The sequence below is a fragment of the Pelophylax lessonae genome, assembly GCF_965119305.1.
Source record: "Pelophylax lessonae genome assembly, chromosome: 4".
In the NCBI taxonomy this organism is placed as follows: domain Eukaryota; kingdom Metazoa; phylum Chordata; class Amphibia; order Anura; family Ranidae; genus Pelophylax; species Pelophylax lessonae.
This window is the reverse complement of record NC_138771.1, coordinates 492,783,019-492,795,828: the sequence shown is the minus strand read 5'-3', so window position 1 is coordinate 492,795,828 and position 12,810 is coordinate 492,783,019. Positions and strand designations below refer to the sequence as shown.

The 12,810-nt window shown below is 44.1% G+C and overlaps 1 protein-coding gene across 1 annotated transcript in view; it reads right to left on the bottom strand.

The window, feature by feature from the left end:
- Positions 1-1,104: 1,104 nt before the first annotated feature.
- Positions 1,105-12,810, bottom strand: part of LOC309552721 (uncharacterized protein) — a 50,281-nt gene continuing 38,575 nt past the window's right edge. The window contains exon 4 of the mRNA XM_082253645.1: positions 1,105-2,725. Within this exon, the coding sequence (XP_082109771.1) occupies positions 1,299-2,725 (1,427 nt within the window). The 3' untranslated portion in view covers positions 1,105-1,298. The remainder of the gene's footprint in view (positions 2,726-12,810) is intronic.

The window sequence follows — 12,810 nt, the reverse complement described above, 5'->3', positions numbered from 1 at the left end:
AGGCATCATCAGTTTAGTCATGTTGTTTGCTACAAAAAAACTGATGAAAGTACTGATTCAGGTTACATCAGTTTAAAGTGGAATAAAAGCCAAAAACCTTCATGTAAACAAAATTAATTGTTATGCCCCAAAATGCAAAAATTGCCTTTTTTAACCTTTTTAAGTGGCACTTCATTGCCTGTCAGGTGATCACAACCCCCCTCCTTTCCACTCTAAGGGCAGCTGGTGGAGCATTTCTGTATGTGGAGTCATCATGAAAGCTGCATCATAGGTTCCCCTTTCAGAGCACTCTCATGAATGAGGGCGCTTGTGCATCCTCATTCATGAGAAAGAATGTTACATCGTGGATGGGGCTGGGGTAGGTGAGGCTGGAGGGGTTTTTTGAATGGACACTGACAATGGTAATAGGAAGTTCCTGTGAGCAGCCACATTCAGCTGCACAGGGCAACGGTTGTCACTAAAAGATAGGTGTGTTGCTGAATGTTTGTATTAGATGGTTGTTTCTAATCAGACATTTAGCAATCCATTTGATGTTTAATAAAAAAAAAATGTATTATAGTTTTCTAAGAAATAAAGGGTAGATTTTTAACTGGAATTCCACTTTCAGCTCACTATATGACATACCTTGTGATCAGCTGTGTCCAATCACAATGAATCACAGCATTACCAGGAAGTTCAGTTTATTGGCATTCCTCCAAATTACTGCTTACAGGGCCTGAGTGAAGGAGAGCTGATAAACTACTCTTCTGATGGGGGGGGGGGGGGGGGGTCTGCACTGATAATCAGTGCAGCCCCATCAGCTATGCCCACCAGTGCCCACCTGTGATGCCAATCAGTGCTCGACAGTGCTTCATATTAGTACATCCTCATCAGTGCCACCTCACCAGTGCCCATCAGTGTCGCCTCATCAGTGCCCATCAGTGAAGGAAAAAACTTATTTACAAAATTTTATGGCAGAAACTAAAAAAAAAATGTTTTTTTTTTTTAAATGTTTTTAGCAAAAAATAAAAAACCCAGTGGTGATGAAATACCACCAAAAGAAAACTCTATTTGTGGGGGAAAAAATATTATTTGGGGTACAGCGTTGCATGACCGCGTAATTGTCATTCAAAGTGCTACAGCATTGAAAGCTGAAAATTGGCCTGGGCAGGAAGCGGGTGAAAGTGCCCTGTATTGAAGTGGTTAATACAAGACCAGGCAGGAGAATGGCAGCAGTCCCTACCCACTGCCTCATCCTATTGGCTGAATATTCTATTAGAATACTCCCTCTTCTGTTGTGAGGTCTCTCTGTAGAATTTTCATATTCTGACAATTTCTGGATTCCTCTCTGATATCTTTATACAACCATTCCATATACGTAATGCAGCATGGAGGGGCTTGGTGAAGGTGGCGGTGAAGGTGTGAAGGTGTTGAATTGAGTCACACAGGGCATAAAATGAGACAAATCCAGCCTCATAATCCAGATATATCCTGATTCTGTCAGCAGATATATTGTCAGGTACCCGGCTCCTGGAACTGTCATGTATAACAAAATACCGATCGCCACTCCTGCGCAAACACCAGGCCTTCTCAGTGCAGTCAATCTGGGACTGGTATCCTACCCGGTCTATACTAGGGTAACACATCCCGACACCCCAATACTCGGATCCAGCAACATCCACTTCCCAGTAATGTCGGCCTGATGAGAAACTCTGACTACTTATCACCTGAGTATAATCCTGAAACCTTTCTGGTGCTTTTGGGTGATTCTGGTTTGGTGAATAGGATGCCACTTTCATGTCATCTGATATATGTAGATCATTATGAGATGTGTTGACATCCAGTAATATGTCTTCAGGTTTCTGTAAATAGAAACATACAGTTACCCCTGTTATTTGGGATACACCTGTGTGTAATGTGTGGGAGATGCCAGCCACATCCAGATCACTTGCTTCCTGTCTCCCTCTTTCCTCGTTGTCTCCATCCTCAGTATTACACAAGTCAGCTGTGTCTGATTCCTGTAGGACAGTCACTAAATCAGTTATCAGCTCTCGGTCAATGTCACACATCTTTCTTGACAGCTCCCCCTTTTTTATCACCAGCTGATCAATCAGATTGGAGACTAAGACAGATACCCGCTCTGCCTCTATGGTAATCTGACTCAGGACCTTCTTTTCCAAGTCATCTAACTGTCTTCTGAGGTCTCTAAACAGGGCAGTGACTCTCTCTTTTTCATCAGCTGCTTTTTCATCTACTTTTCTTTTGTGTTCCTGCAGACTCTGAGCTCTGTTCTCCATATTCTCTCTCTCTGTCATTAATTTTCGGTGAACGTACTTGAGTTTTTCCTTCTTCTTCTTAGACGCTTCATCCAAGGACTCCACTTGGTGCCCCTGATGTTCATCTTCTGAGCACTTTTCACAGATACAGGCAGCGTCCTGAACACAGTAATACTTCAGGTCCAGTTTGTGGACGAAGCACTGTTGGCTCTCTAGAGAGAGTTTAGATAAGAAGTGCTCTGATATGTTCCGTAGAGCAATGTTCTTGTGAAGCGTGGGCCACTCTTGGGACTCTTCTTTGCATTGAGGACAGGAATAACACCCGAATCCCTTCTGTGTGATCAGCTGACGAGTGATACAATCCTGGCAGAAGCTGTGTCCACATTTCAGGCTTACAGGGTCGATATAAATTTCCCAACAGACAGGACATTTCAGCTCCTCTCTCAGAGAGAGATCAGAAGACGCCATTGCTGAAAGCAGAAGAGGGAGTTAATATAAAAAGCCTTTAACACACAGAGCGTAGCGGGTTTGTTTACACAAGCTTGAGGCGAGGCCAAGATTGTGACTCATATTGTAGTCATATGATTAAGCTGGCCATAGATGGATCGAAATTTAGTTAGTTTAGCGAGGACCGACTGAATTTTGAATCATCTATGGGCATTCCTGCTCGCTGGAAATGTTCAATCAATTTGTGGCTGCAGCACTGTTCTGTGTATTCTGATAGTGGATGAGTCCCCTATGGCCAGCTTTAGTAATACAGAGGGACACAGATCATATCTAACAGGATATCACACAAATACATGATTCTATTTGGAGACAAGTATAAAAAGCTTTGGCAGAAATCGCTCTTGTGTGAATTAATACAAGCAATATTGAGGTTTGCTACGGAACATATAATGGTTTTGTAAATATTTTCTTTGCTTGTTATTACAGTCAGCACTAAAAACCCTTTTTTTCTTTTTTTTGTCAGGTAAAGATGAAATAATATTGCTTAGTTACTATTTTTAATGATGTTGTAAATAGAGCTCAGTAGCTCAAGCTGAAATTCACAAACATGCAGTGACTTTTACCCCTCCAGATCAGTGACTCCTCCCCCTCAAATGCAGGGACTCCTTTTTCTCCAGAGTAGTGACTCCTTTCCTTAAAAAACAGTGACACATCCCCTTCCAGAGCAACAATGCCCCCTCTTCTAGAGCAGGCAGTATTGTTGTGCCTACGGAATGGGGTTCTCAGGAGACTATGTAAAGTTCCCCCTTCTCAACAGCCCCCTGCCTATTTGTGGTACCCCTATCAGGGCTGATGACAGGGGGAAACAGGCAGCCATTCTGTACTGGGCCCCATTGGGTCAGCAGGGGAACCTGATAAAAACAGCAGCTCATGGCTGAAGACCCCAGGTGGCAATACTCAGTCGGGTGCCATCTGGGATCAGCTGGTGCTGTCTGTTTCCTTCGGGATAACTGAGCGAAATGTCAGGAGGGGAATAAGTGGCAGTGCCCAGCGGAACTGAACAAGCCTAGAAGCCTGCACTGACATGGCATAAAATCCAAAATGAAAGTGGGGTAACATGAAGTAGGAGAATAGAACTGACATCGAAGAAGGCTGAAAAGTTAGGCAAGAAAGGGAAAGTGGAATAGCGATTACCTCTGATGCAGCTGGTTGGACCCAGCAAAACCGGTCAGGCAAGACTCTTATATTTCCCTGACTCTCTATGTGATGTTTACATGGGCACAGATACATATATTTCTTTTGTAGTAAATTATCTTCTACCTGGAGGACATGTGCAAATATAGCTAGGCAACTCTTATAACATTGATTAGTGGTTCCAAATTAATACCTATTGCAGTAGGGAACAGACACAAAAAGATACACACCTCATCTTTCCAAAATAACTGTTCTCTTTTACTTGACGCAATTGAAGGCTTTTATATGCATGAATATGTAAGTATCACAGTAATATTACAATTGAACTTTTATGGTAACAAGGGGCGTAACATAGACAGGCTAATTCTAATCGGGACTCAAAATAATGCAAACATGTAATGAAAACATTATTAGTGCCGTGTGTACAATGAGTGCAGTGTGCAATACATACAAAATAAAATGTAAACATTTTTAATGTACAAATTTCCTTTACACTATGAAGATCTTATCCTTGGACTGAACATGATTTCTATATTGAGTCCCCTTACATCATAGCCCCCATTGGCTCTATGAAATGCAATTACAGTAAAACCTTGGATTGAGAGTAACTTGGTTTGAAAGCGTTTTGCAAGACAAGCAAATTTTTTTTTAAAAGCTTTGACTTGATAAAGAAGCGATGTCTTGATATACAAGTAGTGCCTCGAAGTGTAGCAATATGGTTACATTTATTGAAGTTACAAAATTTAGCAACTCACATGGTTGATAATTAAAACAGGCACATCTAAGTATGCAAGCACCCGGGGTAATGCTGTCCACATAGACTGTCCTCCAAACCGTCATCGACGTCATCCCTTCAATGCTGCACTCCACGAACACTTCAAGCCTTGCTTTCAAGTCACTTCAAGCCTCGCTTTCAGATCGCTCTACTGCAGGGTAGTCTTTCCGGTCACGATTCAAGACTGACAGCGGTGAGAGCCGGCGGTGCAGAAGAAGGTCTATGTGGACAGCTTTACTTCGGATGCCTACAAACTTAGATGTGCCTCTTTTAATCATCAACCATGTGAGTTGCTAAATGTTGTACCTTCATTTTTATGTAACTACTGCTACACTTAGAGGCGCCTCTCTTCTCTTTTATACTCTGTAGCTCCTGCTGGATTTTGCTTCTAATCCCCTAGTAGAGGCTGCTACCATTTTATGGTTACACAACCTATCACATTGCTATCATCTTTTTATATGGACTATAAACTGAAGGACTTATGAATAAATGGTTGTGTAACGAATCATCTGAGTTTCAATCATTTCTTTTGGGGGAAATTTGCTTTGATATAAGAGTGCTTTGGATTACAAGCATGTTTCCAGAACGAATAAGAGTCGGTTCACACTGGGGCGGCACGACTCTGTACTACTTCTGGGGCGACTTGTGCAGTACCGTGCACCGCGACTTCGGCGCGACTTGCACGGACTTCACATAATGGAAGTATATGCAAGTCGCTCCGAGGTCGCCCCCGAAGTAGTACAGGACACTTTTTCTAAGTCGGAGCGACTTGTGTCGCTCCTATTAGAACGGGTCCTGTAGCAGTCAATGGACTGCGAGGGACTACGACTTGTCAGGCTGACCGGTCGCCTGACAAGTCGCTCTAGTGGGAATCGAGTCTAATACTCTCAATCCAAGGTTTTACTGTATATCTTCTGCTGGAGTGCAAGGGAGGTGCAACAGTGGCTGCCCTGAATCACACAATATAATAGCATAAAGTTGATGATGATCTTGTGAGTCAGGTGCACTCTGGCAGCACTTGCATTCATCCTCCTTTGGACCACTGTGCCTGACATTGTATTTGAGGGCACTACCGACTGAAGTTGGAGCTGTACACTAATAAGGGGCAACCAGAGGATGGACTTTGTGGATACACACTTCCAGAGGGAACTCTTGTTGATGGAAATATAATCAATGAACCATTTTACATACTCTGCTGAACACTTCTTTGTCATCTTTTATCTCCTTTTACCATATTCAACATCTTGCTAGCCCCAGGGCCGGTGCTTCCACTAGGCAAACTAGGCAGCCGCCTAGGGCGCATTGCCACCTAGGGGCGCAGCCACGAGTCAGCACTCACGCTCCATCATGAATGATCCTTGTGAGCTGAGGAAAGGGGCAGCAGTGGGGGAGGAAGAAGGGACAGAGGAAGATGCCAGGTGTCTGGGGCAGTGGCAGAACTACCAGGCCCTGGCTTTCCACCATTGTTGGGGGAGCACCAAGGGGCAGGAAAGGAGCCCACCGGAGTGCTAGCTGCATAATGATCCTCTTCGTCTGGAGCTGAGCGGCCTAATCCCTGGGCGGGAAGTGACTCTCTAATCTGAGCTGGTGGGCAGTCGTTCATTTCCCTGGGTCGGTATTAAGCAGGGAGATGAGGGAGAGCTGAACCTGAGCCGGAACTCGGCACTGGAGGGCGGCACCTTTACTGGAGCAGAAGCGACGAGGCAACGGAATGGTCTGAGGATGTTGGTGATGAAGGAGGTGCGGAGCTCTCTGACTGCTGCTTCTCCCTCCACCAGGAGCCGGTTGGAGCTGTGGTGAACACTGTGGTCCAGGAGAGGAGCGTCCTGGTAGAAGGAATCAGCAGGATCATGGTGAAGGAGGGCAGAGTGCTGGCCACTCTCTTCATACTGCCCTGTAAGTGTCCCCAGAACAGGGAATCAGGGTCCCTGGGTGTGACATGGAGTATCCCTGGTGTGAAAGAGAATTGCGGTCACCAGGTATGCCATGGGGAATCTGAGTCACCAGGTGTTACATGGGGGAGAGGGGTCACAAGTGTAACAGGGGTTTGGGGTCACCAGGTGTGCCATGAGAAATTGGAAACCCTGGGTGTGCCATGGGGGATTGAGGTCCCCAGGTGTGACATGGAGGAACATCAGGGTCCCCAGGTGTGACATGGAGGAACATCAGGGTCTCCGGGTGTGACATGGAGGAACACCAGGGACCCCTGATGTGACATAGAGGAACATTGGGATCACTGGGTATGGCAGCATTACATGGAGGAACCATCAGATCAGGGTCACTGGATATGACATAGAGCAGTTTTTAACCCCTTCCCTTTTTATTTTTTTTTTGGGGGGGGGGGGGGGGCGCAAGTAGCTGATCTTGCCTAGGGCGTAAAACAGTCTAGCACCGGCCCTGGCTAGCCCACAACTCTTCATGATTGGAAGGACTTTGGTATTTGTACATTGGGGTACTTCAGCACCGTAGATGTCCTATGTAGATATTGATTGGTTTATATTGAAACATGGGTACTATGCACAGCTTCACATGGTGTCATTGGATGTGAGAGGGGGCAATTTTGTCAGTATTTTTAGCTATATAATTGTTTGTGTTATGAATTGAATCATATTTGTATTAAATAAAGTAGTTTTGTAATGAACCAAGTGGAGTACAGATTTATGTTGTTCAGTATACCCTCCATACATTTTTCTTTAATTTAGGGGTGTACAGAAGAGGAAGTTGAGTCTTAACCACTTGCCGACTGCCTAACGCCGATCTACGTCGGCAGTCAGCCCCTCACAGGCAAAGTGACGTAGGGCTACGTCACTAGCTTGTGAGGGCCTAGGGAGCGAGCGCGCCTGATGACGCACAGATGCGAAATGCATTGTGGTTACTGACAAACCCGGAAGCAAAACATACAGGCATTCGTAGCAGAGGCAGGGACGCTCGCCGACCGCCGCACACAGCACAGTGAGAGGAAAACTAAGAGGAAGCTGCAGATCCTCGGATACGATTCCCCACTATTGAAAGATTTTGTGTACTGCCGAATTGCCCAGTGCCAGGAGGGCACAACTAATAGTAAGGGACCAACTGTATACCTTTTTTATTAATTTTCAAATAAAGCATACAATATTTCACTATTGGAGGCTTTTTTTGTTTATCTTTATGCGGACTATATGGTCCATACATGCCTAATGTAGGAGCAGATATCCATCCCAAAAGAGATCGAGGAGAGGTCTGATCCACCCAATTAAAGGGATCACAGGCGTTGGGAGTCATTGTGACTCATTGGAAGCTGGTAAGAGGCCACGTGTGTCACACCCCACCACCTGAAGCACTTTAAGGAGCATATTTTTTGCACGAATTACAGAGACACTTGCTATATAATTATTATTTTTTCACTGGAGAGCATGAATTTATTTGCTTATATTTGACGAGTTTTTTTATGCACGCACTATTAAGCACTTTTATTTGTTTGCTGCACGGAATATTATATATTTATATAATTGATTTGCTTGTTGCATGTACAATATATTTATATATCTATTTATTTATATATAATTATTTATATATTTATTTATCAATAAGTAACAGAAATATTTTTTTAATTTTGAGTTGTGCACTTTAAAAAATATTTATTACCTTCAATTATAATAATTCACCAACAAGCACTTTTAATATATATTTAATACACATGCTACCCTGAACAAGTTTTATTCCAGTAAATATAAAAGATCACCAGCGCCTTTTTCATCTACGTCCCATATACTATGTAGATCTGTTGATCAGTGTCCTTTCACCTCAAGCCACAGCCAATCACAGTAGAAAGCACGCCCCTAGGGATACACACAGCCCCTCCCTCCCAAATAAAGTTAATCCCTTCACTACCAGTGTATTTTTACAGTAACAGTGCATATATATAGCACCGATTACTGTAGAAATGTCACTGGTAACCCCAAAAGTGTCAAAAATTTCAGTCAAGGGTCCGATCTGTCCGCCGCAATGTCGCAGTACCGCAAAAAAAATCGCAGATCGCCGCCATTACGCGTTAAAAAAAAAACAACAAAAATGACAAAAATCTTTCCCTTTGTTAGTAAACGCGATAACTTTTGCGCAAACCAATAAAAATATGCTTTTTGCGATTTTTTTTACCAAACATAGGTAGGATAAAACAAATTGGCCGAAAATGTTAAAAAATTTAGATTTTTACATTTTTTTGGGGGAATTTCATATAAAAAAATGTGAAAAATATTGCTATTTTTGCAAAATTTACGCTCTTTTTTTGTTTATAGCGCAAAAAGTAAAAATCGCACAGGTGATCAAATACCACCAAAAGAAAGCTCTGTTTGTGGGAAAAAAAGGACGTCAAATTCGTTTAGGTACAGCGTTGCACGACCGCGCAATTGTCCGTTAAAGTAACGCAGTGCCGAATCGCAAAATACCCCCTGGTCGTTTAGCAGGAAAATCCTCCGGGGCTTAAGTGGTTAATATGTTAAATTAATGTTAAAAAAAATCTGATCACTTTTATTGCTGACGCCAGACCCATCCACTGCACTTCAATGTATTCAAAACGCAAAATCGGCATTTCTGAATACTGACAGCTTTTTAAATTTGGCGCTTTTAGCCGCTGAGTAACCCGTACGTGATGTTATCACGCGGCTTCCAGATTACTACATCGGAGACTCCAACCAGCCGGCGGACGTGTCGGTTGGTTGCTCGGGTCTCCCAGTGGGACGGGAGACTCGGGCAGAGCCGCGGAAGGAGGTGGGGGGTGGGAATCCCCTCCCACTCGCTGGGGTAAGGGTCGAGCGGCTCCCGAGCCACATCGAAAGCTGACCGCTGGCTCTGAAAAATGGTACCAGGATGATGCCTCTAGCTGCAGGCATCACCCCGGTACAACCACTTCTCCAAGCCGACGTAGAGCTACGTAGATTCATGGAAAGTGGTTAATAGTCGCCATGAATTTCAAGCTATTTTGAATGCCTGTTTGATTTTTGTCTTTGTACAAAAAAACAAAACAATAAAAAGCATTTAAAAAAAGAAAAAAACGGCATACGAGGCCATACAATGTAAACTGCAAGCATATTTCCACGCCCAGTGGACAACTACCCATAGTAGTGAATAGCTGTATGCTAGCTGTACGCAGGTATATGTTGACTATGAGTAAACTCACACATGCATATACTTGTGTACACAAGCATACAGCCGTTCATTACAATAGGTGACTGTATGTTTCAGCTATGTTTCCTAAGTTTGTGAAAATACACCCACAATTTATGTTGTTTGGCCCCATGCGCTCATGTGCATGAAGCTTTAGAGGTAGAGTGATGTAAGCTGGTAAGTAGAAATGAAGGTGTCACTGACTGAACAAAATAGGGTGATGAGGAGGTAGAATACATGTGGGCACAGAAGTTGGGTAAAGTTATGGAAGGCCAATCAAAGGTGGAGCACTATGGACATCAGTGCAAATGGGGTGATATGGAAATGATGGAAATCTGTCAGGTAAGCTGTGCAGGCCCCATGATTTCGAATGGCAGTCCTGACCCCTATCACCAACAGTACAGTGATGTTGAACTAGTTTAAGAGTTTAAAGGTGATATGAAAGTGCAGCATGCAATGGAGTAAACTGGCAATGGCTAAATTGTTTAAGGAGTGGGACTAATAACGTCTACTGTAAAAAAAAAAAAAAAAAGAGCTTACAAAACGCCTGAGATAACACCGGGCGTACACTAATAAATTTATTTTTTTCAGTCTGCAGGTTGAACAAAAATGTAACAGATTCCTCCCGTGGATAGATGAATCCACCCTGATGGGGTAATGCTGGCTGTCAGAGTACTCAAACAGTGCTTGTAGCTGACTGAATGCAGGCGCTGTTCAACTGACCTTTTTCTGGATAGCCCTATGCGACAAAAATGGATTAGGTTATCAACTTATATTTAGCCAGCAAGGTCACCCACTGTTCAAATGTGGACCGTTTCAGAGGAATCTGCAAATATTCTAACAGTGTATGGCCAGATTAAATCACTACCTTTAATTCTCTACTCCGTCCTCCACTGCCTCCACCCACTGATTCACTCACTGCCCAAGAGATTGCCAACCACTTCAAACAAAAGATTGATACAATCCGTAAGGAGATCATTGCTGTTCAGATACCTTCCGTGCTTTACGCTTCATGCCCACAGGTGCGATCACTACTTACCTCATTCAACCCCACCACTATAGACGAGGTTGCTAAACTACTTGCTAATGTCCACTTAACCACCTGCCCTCTGGATCCTGTTCCCTTGCAAATGCTACGTTCACCCTCTGGTCCTATTCTATGCTCTCTAACCCACATCTTCAATCTCTCCCTCTCTTCTGGCATCTTCCCCAACTCTCTAAAACATGCACTAGTCAGCCCCATACTTAAAAAGCCCTCACTGGACCCAACCGATCTTAACACCCTACGTCCTATTTCCTTGCTCCCCTTTTTATCCAAACTCCTTGAACGTCTGGTCTACAACCAACTGTGCAACCACCTTGCCGAGAATAGCCTCCTCGATCCCCTTCAGTCTGGATTTCGGCCTCAACACTCCACTGAAACTGCTCTCCTAAAACTGACAAACGATCTACTAACGGCCAAAACCAATGGACACTATTCTGTACTCCTGGACCTTTCTGCTGCTTTTGATACGGTTGACCATCCCCTCCTCCTCAAAAAACTCCATGCCTTTGGTCTCCATGACTGTACTCTTCACTGGTTATCTTCCTACTTATCCAACCGCACCTTTAGCGTTACTTACAATTCCACTTCCTCCTCTCCTCTTCCCTTCTCTGTTGGGGTCCCCCAAGGCTATGTTCTTGGACCCCTCCTATTTTCAATCTACACCTCCTCTCTGGGTCAGCTGATAACCTCCCACGGCTTCTAATACCATCTCTACGCTGACGATACCCAAATCTATTTATCCACCCCTCAGCTCTCTCCCTCAGTCTCCGCACGTATCACTAATTTACTATCTGATATATCGGTCTGGATGTCACACCACTTCCTCATACTCAATCCATCCAAAACCGAGCTTATAATTTTTCCTCCACCACGTGCCCCTTCCCCTGATCTCTCTGTCAATATTGATGGAATTACTGTCAGTCCATCCCCACATGCCAAGGTCCTAGGTGTTGTCCTGGACTTTGAACTCTCCTTCAAGGCCCACATCCAATCGCTGTCCAAATCTTGCCGCCTTAACCTCCGCAACATCTCCAAAATACACCCCTTTCTAACCAAAGACACAACAAAGCTCCTAGTTCACTCCCTGGTCATCTTGTGCCTCGACTACTGCTAATCCCCTCTCATTGGCTTACCTCTACTCAGGCTATCCCCCCTTCAATGCATCATGAATGCTGCCGCCAGACTCATCCATCTTACCAATCACTCAGTGTCCACCGATCCTCTCTGTCAAGCCCTCCACTGGCTTCCGCTCACCCAACGAATCAAATTCAAAATACTAACAACATCTTACAAAGCCATCCACAGCTTAGCCCTTAACTACATCACTAGCCTAGTGTCAAAATACCAACCTAATCGCTCTCTTCGTTCCTCTCAAAACCTCCTCCTCTCTAGCTCCCTTGTCTCCTCCTCCCATGCTCGCCTCCAGGACTTTACCAGAGTCTCTCGAATCCTGTGGAACTTCTTACCCTTATTTTTCCGATTATCTTCTACTCTATTAGCTTTTAGGCGATCTCTGAAAACCCTCCTCTTCAGAGAAGCCTATCCTACCCACACCTAACAACTCTACCTCCATTTTATCCATCTGCCCACCCCCCTCGGTTACTGCCTTTTGTTTCACTTGACCCTCCCTTCTAGATTGTAAGCTCTAACGAGCAGGGCCCTCTGATTCCTCCTGTATTGAATTGTACTGTAACTGTATTGTCTTCCCCCACACTGTAAAGCGCAGTGCAAACTGTTGGCGCTATATAAATCCTGTATAATAATAATAATAATAATTAAGAGGACAGCAGAAATGGAAAAATGTACAGTGCATTTAGAGAACAAGAATCACTTCCAGAAGCAGGGCTGGTGCAAGGATTTTTGTCTACTTAGGCGAAGGTACATTTTGCCACCCACCACCTCCTTCACCTGTTCTTCCTTCACCCCCTCCACCCCTTCACCTGTTCTCCCAC